The sequence below is a fragment of the Ictidomys tridecemlineatus genome, unplaced genomic scaffold, assembly GCF_052094955.1.
Source record: "Ictidomys tridecemlineatus isolate mIctTri1 unplaced genomic scaffold, mIctTri1.hap1 Scaffold_335, whole genome shotgun sequence".
In the NCBI taxonomy this organism is placed as follows: Eukaryota; Metazoa; Chordata; class Mammalia; order Rodentia; family Sciuridae; genus Ictidomys; species Ictidomys tridecemlineatus.
Window position 1 is genome coordinate 195,953 of NW_027522397.1, and position 17,337 is coordinate 213,289.

The 17,337-nt window shown below is 36.3% G+C and overlaps 1 protein-coding gene, 1 long non-coding RNA gene and 1 other non-coding gene across 7 annotated transcripts in view; 2 read left to right on the forward strand and 1 right to left on the reverse strand.

The window, feature by feature from the left end:
- The window catches only part of LOC144373268 (uncharacterized), a 45,134-nt gene extending 28,447 nt beyond the window's left edge, over positions 1-16,687 (forward strand). Inside the window, exon 2 of the long non-coding RNA XR_013433001.1 lies at positions 15,176-16,687. This is a non-coding gene — a long non-coding RNA (uncharacterized LOC144373268). The remainder of the gene's footprint in view (positions 1-15,175) is intronic.
- The window catches only part of LOC144373264 (transport and Golgi organization protein 1 homolog), a 161,740-nt gene that overhangs the window by 23,703 nt on the left and 120,700 nt on the right, over positions 1-17,337 (reverse strand). For all 5 annotated transcript variants that reach the window (XM_078036367.1, XM_078036370.1, XM_078036369.1 and 2 more), the window contains one exon: positions 11,916-12,052. In XM_078036367.1, the coding sequence (XP_077892493.1) occupies positions 11,916-12,052 (137 nt within the window). The remainder of the gene's footprint in view (positions 1-11,915; positions 12,053-17,337) is intronic.
- Positions 8,784-8,890, forward strand: LOC144373269 (U6 spliceosomal RNA). Its single transcript, XR_013433002.1, has one exon. It is a non-coding gene; the product is annotated as a U6 spliceosomal RNA (small nuclear RNA).

Consider the following 17,337-nt stretch of genomic DNA (forward strand, 5'->3'; position numbering starts at 1 on the left):
ATCAATATTTTGCATATAAATATGCAGTAATTTCAGTACCATTTGCTGAAAAACTTCCCATTCTCTACTTGTCTTTCCATCTTTGTCAATGACTGTTGCCATATATATTGTGTATCTATCTCTGAATTCTTGGCTCTGTTCCAATGTTTTGTCTGCAATCCTGATTACTGTAGCTTTAGAATATTTTTTTTCTTTTTTTCCTCTTCGTATGGTACTAGGGATTGAACACAGGACCTTGCATATGCTAGGCAAGTGCTCTACCACTGAGCTACATCCCCAGGCCTAGATTAAGTCTTGAAGCCACGTATTCTAGGTCTGTTGCAATCAGTTTGTCATTTTCTACAAAACTCTGCAGGAATTTTGATTGGAATAATGTTGACTCTGGTGATTAAACTGGGATGAATGGACACCTTAGTCTTCTGACTCATAAATTAGGTATATCTCTCCATTTAGGAGAGATATACCTAATTTTATCAGCAATATTTTATAGTTTTTAATATATACATTTTAGTTTTTGCCACGTTTATGTTTAAATACTTCATATTTTTATTCTATTGTACATGGAAATCTTTAAAATTTCAATTTCTAATTATTCATTGTTAATATATAGAAAATATAATTGCTTTTAGATGTAAATTTTATCTGTCAACCTTACAATAGCTTTTTTCTAGATCATACCAGATTGTATCTATATATATTCATGTTATCTGAAAATAAAGAGAATTTTATTTCTTTCTTTCCAATCTGAGTGCATTTTATTTCTTTTTCTTGCCTTAGTATACTAGCTATTTCCTTACTGCACCCCAGTACAATGCTAAATAGATGTAATGAGAGTGGACATCTCTGTTTGGTTTCTGATCTTGGGGAAAAGTATTCAATTATCAACCATTAAGTATGAGGTTAGCTGCATTTTTTCAGAGGATATTTTAAGCTCCCTTCTATTCCTAGTTTGTTATTTGTTTTTCTACATCAATAATAAATGCTGAGGGGCTGGGGTTGATACTCAGTGGTAGAGCACTTGCCTAGCATGTGTGAGGCAATGGGTTCGATTCTCAGCACCACATATAAATAAGTGAATAAAATAAAAGTCAATCAAAATCTAAAAAAAATTTTTAAATAATAATCAGGGCTGATTTTTTTTTACATGTCGATGGGATTTATTGTCACCTACTTGTACATGCACACAAAATAACAATATAATTTGGCCAATATTACTCCCCAACATTTCCCCCCTCTGCTATATTTTTTAAATGCTTGTTTTGTATCTCTTGAGCTAAACAAGAGTATGGGATATGTGTATGGAATAATGTATTTTCTATGGCTTCTCTTATTCAGCTTTTAGGTACATCAATGTGGTAAATTTCATTGATTTTCAAATGTTAAATAAATTTTGGATTCTTGACATAAATCCCCATCATCAGTCTAGTTTTTGTCTATGATGTATTTTCCTTTTACATATTGTTGTATTCGACTTAAATTTTTGTTTAGAATTTCTGTACAGATTCATTGGAGATCTCTTGAGAGGTATGTGATTTTCTTTTCTTGTTATATCTTTGTCTTGGTTTGGTGTAGTGATAACACTGGCTTCATAGGAGAAATATTTCCTTGCTTTAATATTCTACAAGGGTTTAGTATTACTAATACTATTAGGAATTAGTATCATTTCTTCCTTACAGGAATTGGATCACCAATAAAGCTATCTGGGTCTTATATTTTTTTCTTTGTAGAAAGGTTTTTACCTATACCTTCAATTTCTTTAATAGTCAACAAGGTTTATGAAGTTGTCTGTTTTTCTTGAGTGAACTTTTGCAATTTGTGGCTTAAATAGAATTTCTTCATTTCATCTAAATTGTCAAGTTAATTAACATAAACTGTTCATAATATCCCCATTATCAGTCTAGTATCTGTGAAATCTGTAGTTATATCCCTTCTCTGATTGCGGATATTGGTAATCTGTGTCTCCTCTTTTATTTCCCTCACTAGATGTTGATCAATTTTATTCATCTTAAAGAACTAGCTTTGGGTTTCATTGATTTTCTCTTATTTTCCTTTTTTAAAATTTTACTGACTTATAGTCTTTATTATATCTTTTTTTCTTGCTTACTTGGAGATTAACTTATTTTTCCTTTTCTAGTTTCTCATAGTAGGAACTAAAGTCAATGACTGGAGACTTCTTTTTTAATAAAGCTATCTTGGGCCTGGTAGTGCTATAAATTTTCCAATAACGCTTTAGTGACATTGCACAAATGGATATGTTGTTTTCAGTTTTATTGAACTCAAAATATGAATTTATTCTTTGATTTATTTGACTCAAAAATTATTTAGCAGTGGGGGCTAAGGTTGTAGCTCAGTGGTAAAGTGCTTGCCTCACATGTGTGAGGCACTGGGTTCGATCCCCAGCACCACATAAAAATAAATGTACTGTGTTGTTCATTATATATATATATATATATATATATATATATATATATATATATATATATATTTAGCAGTCTGGCACTAAAGTTTTCAAATATTTGAGAAATTTCCAGATTTTTCCATTATTGATTTCTCATTTTATTGTGTTAAGAGAACAAGCTTTGCCTGACTTTGAATACTTTTATATTTACTGATAATTTTTTTAAGATCCAGAATACAGTTTATCTTGGTAAATGTTCCATGTGCACTAAGCTCCTTGGGAGTTTTCTATAAACGTCAATTAATTTCAAATGGATGGATTGATTATGTCATTCACACTTTCTACAATCTTACTTTTATTTTTCATTTTCTGCCAATTGCTGAGGAGAGGATATTAAAATCTCTAAATGTAATCTATAGGATTCATCATTTTCCTCATAATTCTATCAATTTTTATACTTCATGTATTTTGAAGGTCTAATATTAAAAGTACAAGCATTTAAGTTTATTATATAATCTTGACTGATTCCTTTATCATTAGGAAATAACTTTCTTGAGTCCCGATGATATATTTTGCCCCACAACCTCTTTTGGTTTAATGTAGCTACTCCAGATTTCCTTTCACTAGTGTTTAACATGAGATACCTTTTTCAATCATTCTAATTTTGACTTCTTTGTGTCTATTTACAGTGTTACTCCCTTAGACATCTATTTGGGTCTTGCTTCTTTAGGCAATATGACAATCTCTGTTTTTAACTGATGTATTTAGATACTTTCCACTTAATAGGATTACTGCTGTGCATAGGTGTAAGCTTAATATAATCTTCTATTTGTTCCTTCTGTTCTTTGTTCTTTTTCTTTTCTTTCTGTCTTCTTTTGCAGAAATACCACTATCGGTATTTTTAGTGATTCCTCTATTGGCTTATTAAGCTATAACTCTGTTTTCTAATCTTAGTGCTTCAGGGTTTAGAATGTACATCTTTAATTTGTCACAATATACCTTCAGATGATACTGTATTACTTCACATATTCAATAAGAACGTTACAATAATTACTACCCTTCTGAGATTTATACTGTTGTCATGTATTTTACTTTACATGTTTTCTAAATCCCATACTACACTGATGTTTGTCTTTAAACAGTCAATGACTTTTTAAAATGTTCAAATAAGAAAAATTATTTTAAATATTTATGCACACAGTCACCATTTTCAGTGTTCTTTACTCCTTTATTCCATTATTTCCATCTGCTGTCTTGGTGCAAGTGTAGGGTGAATTCTTTCAGCTTGTATGTCAGTACAAGTCTTCATTTTAGAAAGATATTTCACTGGGCATGATATTATCAGCCAACATTATTACTCTTCAAATATATTAAAGGTATCACTCCACTATATTCTCTTATGCCTAATTTCTGACAAGAAATCTGATGTCATCCTTAGTTCTTCTCTACATAAATGTTTTCTCTAACTGCTAAGATTGCTCTTTATCACTGGTTTTGAGCAATTTATTTATGATATAATATACCTTGATATAGCTTTATTCATGCTTTTTGTACTCTAGTTCCTTTTAATATCTTGGATCTGCAGATGTACAGTTTTCACAAATTTTTGAAAATTTTTGGCCATCATTTCTTAAAATATTTTTCTGAATACCTCTCAACGCTCAACTTGAAACTGTCCCACAGCTCACTGATGCTCTGGTTCACTTTTCTTTAACAGAAGAAATTTTCCCTGTGTTTCATTTGGGGTACTTCTCCTGTTATGTCCTCAAGTTCACTAACAATTTCATCACAAATGCTTATTCTGACATTAATCCCATCCACTGTGTTTATCATATATTTTCAACTCTAGAAGTCTGATTTTCTTAAAATGTATCTTCTATATCTCTTTTTACCTTTTTAACACACGAAATATAGTAGTAATAACTTTTTAAAAAATGCCATTACCTCATTCTAACATCTCCGGCAGTTCTCGGTTGGCTTTGATTGGATGATTCTTCTCCTCATCATTGTGGATTGTATTTTTCTTGCTTCTTTGCATGCCTGGTAAGCTTTGATTCGATGCCATACATTACGAATTACTATTCTTAATATTTTGTATACAATTAAATTACTGGAAACAATTTGATTCTCTTGGGTCTGAATATTTGCTAGGTATTACATAAATTGTAATAGTCAGTCCGAGGTAACGCCCTTCTGATTATTCTACCCAACTTCCTTAGATAGTTTTTTCCAGGTGCTATTCTGGTCCCTGTGTTAGGACCTGTTCCTTCTAATCACTTAAGATTGTTTCTCTGACTTGCTAAGCAGTTTCATCACACTTATGTGCAGATCAATACCCTGCTGAACACTCAGAGAGCCTTTCACAGATTTCCAGAATTGTCTCTCAATGTAGCAACCTTCTTTTGGTACTCCACCCTGTGAATTCTAGTCACTTCGGTTTTCCTGGAATCTCAGCACCATCTCTCAATTCAAGGTATCCTCTGGTTCTGCCTGACTTCCCCTTCTTTGTCATGGCTTGGGAATCTCTTAACATAGTAAAAGCTGGGAAAACTAAAGAGCTCACAGCATTTGTTCCTTATGTTTCCAGAATCATTCTTTGTTGCTTGATCTTCAATGTTGCTGGATCTTCAAATTTTATCTGTTTGTGGGTTTTTTTTTCATATTTATTTTAGTTGTTTCAGTTGGGAAGGTGAAGCCAGTACCTATATAAAGCTATCATAGCTAGATGTAAAAATCATTTGCTTTTCTTTTTCTTTTTATGGTGCTGGGGATTGAACACATGGCCTCATGTATGGTAGGCAAGTGCTCTACCACTGAGCTACATATCCCTTTTCTCATTTGCTTATTTTTTTAATAACAGAATACATAATGAAATAAATTTTAAAAGTTAACTATAAAAGAGAGTAACATCAGGGTAGACAGAACTGGGACAAAAGCTAGAATTCTTTCAAAATCAGGCAGGAGAATCACAAGTTCAAAGCTAGCCTCAGCAACTTAGCAAGTCCCTACGCAATTTAGTGAGAACTATCTCTAAATAAAAAATAAAGAGGCTAGGTATGTGGCTCAGTGGATAGGAGCCCTGGGTTCAATCACCAGTACTAGAAAACAGAAACAACTTATTTTTACAAATTAACTTTGGCTCTTCTAAATATTTAAATAATTGTAAAATAAACAAAAAAATCTTTATAAAGTAATACCTAAATATTGAAAGCAAAAATGAAACAACCTGTGACATCAAGTTGGTGACAAACCACAGAAATGAATTAGTTCAAACATACCTTAGTGGGATATAGCTTAAAGACAAGAGAATTTCATTTCAGGAATACATTCCTGAAAGTATTTTAAATAACATAAATATAGTCTTGTGTTGCTTAATGATGGGAATAAATTCTGAGAAACACATCTTAGGCAATTTCAGCATGTAAACATCATTGAGCATACTTATACAAACCTAGAAAATATAGCCATTTCCACACGTAGGTATTCATATATGGTATATCATCGCTTTGGGGATAAAAACCTATAAGATATTATTATACTGAATTCTGTAGACAATTGTAACATTGTAAATGTTTATATATCTAAACATATCAAAACACAAAAAAGATATTAAAAATACTAGGTGACAAGAATTTTTTAGCTCCATTATTATGCACTAATGACCAAAATGTCATTAAGTGGCACAAGACTGTAAACAATTATACTGATGTCATTGAAAACTGGAACTCCAACATCAGAGAAAGAAAACACAAATCTAAGATAGATGAAGTGAAGTAAAATCTCTCCTGAATTTTCATGGGAATTATCTAAATGACATGATGAAAAATCCCCACATATTTCTGAGCTTCGTTCACTAAAAAGGCCTACAAATGACAGTCAATTTGAGCAATAAGCAATCCTAGTACTTGGAATGTAGCCTCTAAATATCATTTCCTATTGAAAGGAACCAAAGTTCTTTTAGAGAAATAGTTCCTTCAAGGTCTGGACAGGGAATGTTTAAGATGAACTTGGAATATCTCATAGTTCAAAAGCAAGGGAAATAGGTAACAATGACCACTAGGTGGTGGCAAAGGGTCCCAGGAGCCAAGATAAAGAGGCTTCTACAAGGCAAAAGGGGGAGAAATTGAGCATCAGGTAAGAACAATTACTATTCCTAACTGGATTAAACACACCAAATATTTTTAAATGCATGACGTCATATTGACTCTTAAATAAAAGTTAAAAAGATTTCAAAAGCCCCTTTGGGTATCATTTGATAATGCTAGAATACCACCTTACTATTCTGAAAAGTAATGAAGAAAAGGAATCAAATGTTTATCTCCTGCCTTAACTATACAAACCAAATATCTGTGTAAAGAGTAATCAATCATAGCCAGGCGTCGTGGCACACACTTGTAATCCCAGTAGTTCGGGAGGCTGAGGAGGGAAGATAGCAAGTTCAAAGTCAGCCTCAGCAAAAGCGAATTGCTAAGCAACTCAGTGAGACCCTGTATATAAATAAAATACAAAATAAGGCTGGGGATATGGCTCACTAGCCAAGTGCCCCTGAGTTTAATCCCCAGTACAAAAAAAAAGAAAGAAAGAAAGAATAATCAATCATAAATTTTTATTTGTATAGGCATCCCAGCCTTTAAATGAAGAAAGAAAAATCCCAGCAACTCAGACCATTGCTATTTTGCAACCTGTAATATATTAGCAAATCTCACCAAGGTCACTGTTGACTAGTAGTCAACATCAAAGGAGAGGACATGCAGATGTCAATGCAATATTTTATTAAGTTTTCATAAGAAACAGAATTGAACCTAAACCTGACTACCAATTTCCAAGAAATATAAAGCAACAGAGAAAGGCTGAGGTTGTTAGCTCAGCACTTGCCTAGAATGCATGGAGCCCGAGGTTCAATCCCCAACACCACCAAACAAACAAACAAAAAAAAGGCAATAGAGAAAACAGGTTAAATTGTTGTACCAGGGGGATGTCATTTATTCACCAAAGCTACAATATATCCTAGAAGTCCCACAAACATATTTTTTTCAATTATCGCAAAAAGTTACAACAAAAGGATAAATCAATAGAGAGTAACTTATATGAGACTTGTTCTCCCACTGAAAGCAACCAGAAAGTTGGAATATATATATATATATATATATATATATATATATATATATATTTTTTTTTTTTTGGTATCAGGGATTAAACTCAGAAGCACTTGATCACTGAGCCACATCCCCAGTCTCAGCCCCATTTTGTATTTTATTTAGAGACAGGGTCTCACTAAGTATAGCACCTCACTTTTGGCTTTGAACTCATGATCCTCCTGTCTCAGCCTCCCGAGCCACTAGGATTAAGGCATGTGCCACCATGCCCAGTGAAAATATATTTTTAAAGAGCTATTTTTCAGATAGAAAGCCACAAGGGACATGCAACTGTCACCCCTAAGAGCAGGAGAACAAATAGATGAGCATTTCACCTGGAGGCACCCTCTAGACCTCAGTTTGGGAAGGGGAACCCAAATAGGGCATAACAGTCTCACTGAGGAGAGAGAGACCAGAGTTCCAGGAGATTAAGCAGCCAAAAATATGTAGAGAAAACTACCAGAAAGATGGGAGCCACAAAGAAAGAGAGTTCCAGAAATCTGCATGGAGGTGGTCTTCAGTTTGGGGCTACATTCTAAGCAGTACCTGCGAGGGCCAAGAACAACTATAAGCTAACCAATCCCACAGTTGGCACTGAGCTGGGAGAAGTCTGGATTCCAGCTAGCCAGAGAGAGTTGACATACAAAAACAGTATGGTCAACAAGCTCATGAAGAAGTATTTGATCCAGGCATCATGGCACATGTCTGTAATCCCAGCAACTCAGAAGGTTGAGGCAGGAGGATCCCAAGTTTGAGGCTGGCAACTTATCAAGGGCCTAAGCAAGTTAGTGAGACCCTATCTCAAAAGAAAAAAAAAAGTTCACTCAATATCATTAATTATCAGGAAATAAACTCACAAAGACATACCCACTAGAATGGCCCAAGTGCTAGTGAAGATGAAGTCAAGTGGAAGTCTCCTAAATTGCTGGTGGAAGTATAAAATGATTATGGTCATTTTTTAGCATGGCTTGACAGTATCACATAAGATAAAAACATACATTAAACGTAGGAGGCAATTGCACTCCTAGATATAAATGAGTCCATTTATAGTGGCATATATATGAAATAGTACTGTAGGAAAAATGAATCTATAGTTTAAAAAAAAAGTTATCAGTGGTTGCCTGGAACAGGTGGTGAAGGAACTCACTGGGAAGGATCCCAAGGAAACCCCTTTTCTAGTGAAAAAACTGTTCTATATCTTGATTATGGTAGTTTTTACATGGGTATCTACATTTGTTAAAACTCAGAGTGTGCTTGCTTTGGCAGCACATATACTAAAATTGGGACAATACAGAAAAAATTAGCATGGTCCCTGAGCAAGGATGACACCCACATTTGTGAAGCATTCCATAGTTTTGTGGAACCAACCCTTCAACAGATGAATGGATAAAGAAACTGTGGTACATATATGAAATGGAATATTACTTATAGCCTTAAAAGAGAAAAAAATTACGGCATCTGCGGGTGAATGGGAATATCAGGTTAAGGGAATTAAGCCAATCCCAAAAACCAAAAGCTGTATGTTCTCTCTGAAAGTGGATGCTGACCCATAATGGGGGTAAGGTGGGTGGTAAGAGGCATGGAAAGAATGGAGGAACTTTGACTGAGCAAAGGGGAGGTAGGACAGGTGACGGGGCATAGGGATAGGAAAGATGGTGGAATGAGATGAACCTTATTACCCGAGGTACATGTAGGAATACAAATGTGTTGTGTACAACTAGGAAAAGTTTTGTTCCATTTATATACAATGAATCGAAATGCATTCTGCTATCATGTATAACCAATTAGAACAAATTAAAAAAAACTCACTGATATTAGCTATCAAGGAATTACTGTTAAGTTGGGTGATGGCCCGTGGGTTCATTATACTACTCTCTGTGCTTTTCTTTAAAGCTTTTCTAATTAAATTTATTTTTTAACTAGTACATAGAAACAAACATTATAATTATTGAAGTAGGTAACATGACATTTTGATGCATGATTACACTATGTAACGTTTAAATCAGTTAAATATATCTACCTCCTCAAACATCATTTCTCTATGGTAAAACTTTCACAACCTTTTCTTCTAGTATTCTAAAATGTACAGTATGTTATGGTTACCTATAGTCCCCTACTATTCTCTCTGCTCTTATTTGAAAGTTTCCATGATAAAAATACTAAAAATAATTTTTAAATTAAGATATAACTTCAAATATTTAAAGGATTTCTATGTAGAAAAGAATTCAGTTTTATAGAGGAAATCATGTGGAGGAAAATTTGGAGTCAATACAAGGATGAACTAGACAACAGAAGAACATATAGCCTTGTAAGAGAGTGACTCATGCTAGGAAATACTGGTGTACAGGCCTCATAACTACTCGTCAGGGCCACAGTAAAGAAAATAACAGCAATGAGTGAGAAACTAGACTAACAGCCTTCCAAGGTTTCTTCTAACACTAAGATTCTACTAAGATTCCATTGATCAATGAACCTGATTGGTGCACATCTCCCAAACACATCAGAGCCTATTACTCTCCAGTCCTATCAGATATCATACTACTTGTTTAAGATTTTACATTGATTTGTTCATAATTTTTGCATATATTTGTTAAGTCCTTTTCTTAAGGCTTTCAAAAATCACAATCATGCCTTACACCTGTTAGACTCTTTTAGTCCTCACACAATGTCCTGTACATACTGGGCCATCAAAATGCCTTTTTGAAATCTCCTTTCAAATCAGTCTTTTAACATTGTGCCTCTTCTTTGCCACTCACGTCTATGTCTTACCTATCACCGTACAATCACTGACACACCTGCACCACATTCGTGTCCCCTGACCTAGACCTAGAGGAGGGCTCTGTGAATACCTAAAAATATGAATAAAGAAATCCTTTCCATATCGTGAGGCTGTTAACTTTCCAAGTGATGCTGATTCATTCTGATAATCAAATTATGACTGTGGAAGACTGCTTTAATCACTGGAAATATCATTATTCTAACTGCCTGGCTTGTACATACCCCTTACCCAGATGGCTGCCACCATCATGAACAAACATGGAGCCAACTGAAAAATGATTTGTTTCTCCCCACCACATCTTTTCCACCCTGGTGGTCTTTCCTCCCCAGGTATTCATTGATTTATACCACCTTCTGACTGCCTACATGAGAATTAGGGGGTGCGTAGGGGTAAAACCCTTCAAAATGCCAGACACCTCACCAGACATTTTACCTTGTCAAATCATTTAATTCTTATGATTGGAGTAAGCATTATCTACATTTTTCAGATGAGGAAAACTTTTTTCAAAAGTTTACTTATTTGCCCAAACTTCTAAATGATAACCTTGGGATTTGAAACCACATCTACCTGGCTTCAAAATCTATACATTTTACAAGGAAAACAACAACATCATCTTTCTTACACAAGCCTTGAAATAACACAATCTACAGGAAACAACTTCAGTTGAGGAGGATTACTGTCACAAAGGCCCTAGGACCTCCAACCTCTAAAAGCTTTCTCATTCCTATAATTAAATTCTAAAAGTCCAATATCAACAAATACCAATGGGGGGGAGGTAAGTCCTAAAATGCTTAGATAAGCTTCTAGACAGATTAAATGTCTTGTTTGAATCATGATTTTCTTTAGAAAGATCAGCCTTAAGTGACTCTTTCTAAGAAACAGATCTAACCTAATTCCTTTTCATTCTTAAAACTTTCTAAGGATCCCCACTATTAATGGTCTAATGCTACTTTGGCTCATGACTTCAGTTAAGATTTGCTGGCCTCTCCAACAGGCCCATCCCCCTCCAACTTCACACTTTACAACACCAACTATTCACATTCTCCTGCCCTCCCCAAATATCCTTTCTTCATGTTTCCATTTCTCTGAACACATTTCTTCTGACTGCCAGCTTCCCCCACCACCCCAGCCTGTCTAATCAACAACAAACCACATGTCAGACTCCTGTTTGCCCTTTGCCTGTGCTTCAAACACATCTCAACCACTTTCTGACCTTATTGATCACCCTTCCAACCATAATAAATGCATTTATGGACAATAATGTTCTACCATCGAATAAATACCTCTCTTTCTGTCATTATCTTACTGTGTTTCAAGTGAATGCTGTTATCTCCCTGCCAGAATGAAAGGTTCTGAGGGGAAGAACCAAGTTTTTATAGGTGTGCAAATGTCCAGCCTTGGTAGACAGCAAATCTTCCTCATGTGCTAAACCAAGTAGCCATTAAAGCCACACCCCTATGGCTTTTGTTTCAGGAGCTATCTACTCAAAGGATCAGGAGTAATTTTCATAAAGACATTTTAAGTTCTTCACTTCATGACCAGAAGCCACTTAAAAACTAATAAATAATCAACATTCTAATTGAAGAAACTATGTCAAACTTACCATCTTAGACAAATAAAGCAAGAATGAATGTAACAAGAAAAGTATGGTGGTGGCATCTTCTGGCTCTTCCACCTTTATCTCTAGTTGGTTTTCTGTATCAGCAGCATCAACAGGAGTACCTTCTGTTATAAGTAGCTCTAAAATTGAAAGGGGAAATGGCTATTTTATTTTATGCTATAGAATAAGAATTGTCTCTCTTCAGTTTCAATATTCATCGAGTGTTTCACTAAATATATGAGTCACAGTGCCTGGAATATTTGGCTCTCCTAAAGACAATTAACACAGAGAAGAAAACTTCATAATCCTAATTAGAGCTATTAGACCCTTCAATTATAAAATGAACAATCTCTAGTCTACTCTCCACTACTTCAATGGCCATAGAACTGCTACCAGAACAATATTCACTCAAGGGAAAATTTAAAACCAGAGATATATAGACCAGGGTCACATTCAACAAACATGGATTTAGTGCTGGTGAAACCTTGTGTTTAAAATTTTAGGAAAGCTGAAATAGAGGGAGTCTTGGTTTGCAGATTTGCAGGTGGAATGAGCCAAGGCTTAACACAGTATCTGGCACCTGGCAGAGATACTCAACAATTATTTATTGAATGCACAGATGACAGCTATTTAAAAAGAACACAGAAATATCAAGAGAGACTAAAGGGAATTGGATACAGACCTGCATTGAGGCTCTGTGAATGAGGTAGAATTCCAGTAAGAACTGAGAGCTTGTAGGGGTGGAATTTCAGTATGAGTTACAGCCTGGGGTACGTTTGATTAAACAGCAGGAGTCCAACATGCAGTTATTAAGAAGTTGGACCAGTTGCTTCTAAGGTCTTTCTCAACCCTGAGATTCCCATTCACTACTATTTTTTTAAGCTTTTGCCTAATTTTTTTTAGTTTAGTTTTTGATGGACCTTTATTTTATTTATTTGTATGCAGTTCTGAGAATCAAACCCAGTGCCTCACATGTTAGACAAGCGCTCTACCACTGAGCTACAACCCCAGGCCCTCCATTCACTATTGGTCTATGAATTTGACTGCTGGTGAAGTCTGCACCATAGGCTCAGCATCTCAGCAACCTGAACGGGCTGGCTGAGGCACCGGCAGAGCCGGAGGGGACACACGCAGGGTCCTGAGGCTCTGTCACTCCTGCGCCCCACCCGTCATCCTACGACCCCCTAGCCCAGCCCACGGGGCAGGGGACCGGGGGATCAGAGCCCCATGCGGCCCCAAAGAGCCACCACGGAGACCCTGGGCTGCCCGCCCACCTGTGGACTCACTGCTGCATTCGTCATCTGCACAGAGTTTGTGCTTCCACAAGGGCCAGCCGGTGCTCGGGTCCAGTTGGCCCGGCACTCGCCAGGTCAGCCACAGCACGAACAGCAAGAAGAGCAGCACTGGCGCTGCAGCCATGTTGTGGTCACCTTGGGGAGTCGGTGACAGGGTGGAGTAGGCTGTGGCGGGCGTCAGGGGGCGGAGGCGGGGCTCAGGGGGGCGGGTGGGGTGGGTAGCAAAGCACAGAGGGGTGGCGCCCGGGAAGGCTTAAGCCTTTCCCGGGTGACACCTCAGCAGGGATATCTGGGGGTCAATCCACAGACTCTACTGGAGAACACACGGAGCTGGAGCTCCGTCCTTCTCTAGTCCAGACCTTCTCATGGACTGAAGACCTTCTCCTCTAGTCGCTGCCTTGGCAACTGGAACTCTCCTTCTCGTCCAATCACCTGCCTTTGCTCCTGTGACCTCACAAGCGACCCTCCACATGATTCTAGTAGTCACCCACCCATCCCCCCCCCTGCCAACTGGTCCTTTCTGGCTTTCCTTAATGTCTCATTTCTGGTCCATCCTAAACTAGCCCACTCCACTTCACCATCACTCCCATCCCCCATTCCTGGTCTGGTACCTCCTTTTCTGAACTACCAAATCCCACCCATGACTTGTCACAGCTAGTCTATGGTTCCAGGCTCCCTCCCCTTCAATCTCTTTGAGGTTCCTTGAAGCCCCACCCCAAGATCCCTCTGATTAGGAAAGGGGAAGGTGAATAGAACTGTGAGTGAGGGTGTAAACTGGAGACAGTGGCCTGCTTTTTTTTTAAGGCGGGGACAGGTGGGGGCAGAGAGATGGACATTAGTCTTCAGGCTAAGATCTTGAGATTCTTATCTTTATCCGTAAGGGAAGAAATTATTTAATTCAAAAGCATATTTTTAATTCTCATTTTGTGCTACCAAAGCCCTAGCATGGTGTGGGAGTGGATGAAAATCAAAAGACAAGATATCTGGTCCTGGTCGGAAAAAGTCCACAACTTAGTGGGAACCAACTGACAAAACCGATTGTCAGAGAAGAAAGCTAGTAGCTAACATTTCTTGAAAGCTTTATGTCCAGTTGTTATTCTGAAGGAAATTTTATTTTATTTTTTCTGACCTCTAAGAGGGATCTTACATTTTTCTACTTCCCTTTCCAAGACTATTCCCTCTTTTGCACTGTGTAATCTTGAATTTAAATCTGAATTAGTTGCATTGATTTTCCCTTGTGTTAATAGTCAAATTATGATACAATTTGAATTATTGAAATGCATATGGAGGGGTTTCTTTTCTTATTTTTAATGAAAACTCACGTTTTTTAAAATTAGCACCTAGGGGACTATAGGTGGAGACTTAATATGTAGAGTCATCAGCATGATAATTGTGATTAAATAAACACAAATCAGTTCATGACAGATGATTTCACTTACTATTATAATCAGCTTTCTCCTCTATAAAACAGCACAATTAGTCCTAAATTGACATTCACTAATTGTATATTAGAGTTTCAAGGAAAACAATGAAGAGTTGGTAACTAGCATAATGATTGAGATGTGTTTTGACATCAGTAATTATTATTATTTTTAAGATGGGGGTCTTGCTATGTTGCCTAACCTGATCTCCAACACCTGGACTCAAGCAATCCTCCTGGCTTGGCCTTCTGAGTAGTTAGGACTACAAGTCACCAAACCAGCCCAGTAATTATTGTTTAGTAGATCTCTTTTTGGACACTAAAATCACTACTAATATGATTGTATATGTTTGAAATTGGTTTTAGGAGCAACATACAGATTTGATGCAATTCCCATCAAAATACCCATGAATTGGTGTGAATATACTTAGTATACAATGAGAGATATGAAAAATTGTGCTCTATATATGTAATATGAATTGTAAAGCATTCTGTTGTCATATATAAATTTAAAATAATAATAATAATAATAAATGTCATTTTTCCAGAACTAGAACAAACAGTCCTGAAATCCATTTGGAAGAATAAAATATTCAGAATAGCCAAAACAATTCTAAGTCAATAAAGCAAGCTGGAGGCATCATCACAATACCTGACTTCAAATTGTACTACAAAGCTATGGAAATAACCACTGCATGGCTCTGTCATAAAACCAGATACATAGACCAATGGGAAAGAAGAGAAGACACAGAAAAAGATCCAACACAGTTAACACTCATCTGATTCTCGACAAAGATGCCAAAAACATATTGGGAGAAAAGACAGGCTTTAAACAAGTGGTGCCAGGAAAATTGGTTATCCATATGTAGACAAATAAGATTAGACCCTGTACAAACTTGAAAGAGATCAAAAGCCCAGGAATTAGACCAGAAACTATGCAAATCCTTGGAAGAAAATATACATTTGAGACTCCAGCATATAGGTACAGGCAATGACTTTCTTATTAGAACTCCTAAAGCTCAGAAAATAATGACAAAAGTTAATAAACAGAATGGCATCAAATTAAAAAGCTTCTGCACAGCAAAGGAAACAATTAGTAACATGAAGAAAGAACCTAAGGAATTGGAGAAAATATATTTGCTAACTACTCTTTTTTTTTTAAGAGAGTGAGAGAGAATTTTTTAATATTTATTTTTTAGTTTTTGGCGGACACAACATCTTTGTTTGTATGTGATGCTGAGGATCGAACCTGCACTGCATGCATGCCAGGCGAGCGTGCTACCGCTTGAGCCACATCCCCAACCCTGCTAACTACTCTTTGACACAGGATTAATATCCAAACTATATAAGAAACTTTTAAAAACTTAACACCAAAACCTCAAATAACCTAGCTTAATTGGGCAAATGAATTAAACAGATACTTCTCAAAAGAAGAAATAAAAATGGACAACAAATCTATAAAAATGTTCAACATCATTAGCAATTAGGGAAATGCAAATCAAAACTACAGTGAGCTTTCATCTCACTTTAGTCAGAATAGCAGCCATCAAGAATATGAACGATATGGGGCTGGGGTTGTGGCTCAACAGCACATTGCTTGTCTAGCACGTGCAAGGCCCTGGGTTCGATCCTCAGCACCACATTAAAAATAAATAAATAAAAATAAAGGTATTGTGTCCAACTACTTAAAAAAAAGAATATGCACAATAATAAATGCTAGAGAGAATGTGGAGAAGAAGGGACACTTTTTTCTCTGTTGATAGGATTATAAATGAATATAACCACTATTGAAATCAGTATGGAGGTTCCTCAAAAGACTAGGCAGGAGACCACCATATAACCCAGCTATACAACTACTCAATGTTTATCCTAATGAATTAAAGTCATAATACTAGAGTAGTACATGCATACCCATGTTTATAGCAGCACAATTCACAGTTGCCAAACTATGGAACCAAACTAGGTGCTTATCAAGGATGAATAAATAAAGAAAATGTGGCATATACACACAATGGAGCTTTATTCAGCCATAAAGGTGAATTATGTCATTTGCTGGAAAATGGATGAAACTTGAGAACATTCTGTTACACAAAATAAGCTAAACTCATAAGATCAAGGGAGCCTATGTTTTCTCTCGGATGTGGAAGCAAGAGAGGAAAAAGGAAAAAAAAGTGAAAATCAAATGGAGATCAGTAGAGTGTAGGAAAGAGACCAGGAGAGGGAGGAGTGAAGGGAAAATACTGGGGAATGATATTGGCCAAACTGTAGTGTTATATTGTGCATGTGGAAATATGTAACGACAAATACTGCCATGATTTACGACTATAATGTATCAACAAAAAAATGGAAAAAATAAAAGAAAGCAAACAAAAGAACAAAATTGCTTTCATGTATATATGTATGTATGTATGTATGTATGTATGTATACAGCCTAGCCAAACATCTATTGTGAGCATAACATTAATACTCTGGAACAGTGTTGAGCAAATCATAGCTGTAAGCCTGACACTGTTTTTTTAAATTGTTCCCTTTATTCCTTTTTTCTCTTTCTTTCTTTCTTTCTTTCTTTCTTTCTTTCTTTCTTTCATTCTTTCTTTCTTTCTTTCATTCATTCCTCTCTCTCTCTCCCTTCCCTCCTTCCCTCCCTCCCTCCCTCTCCCCCCCCCTCTCTCTCTCTTTCTTTCTTTCTTATTTCCCAGGCTGGCCTGAA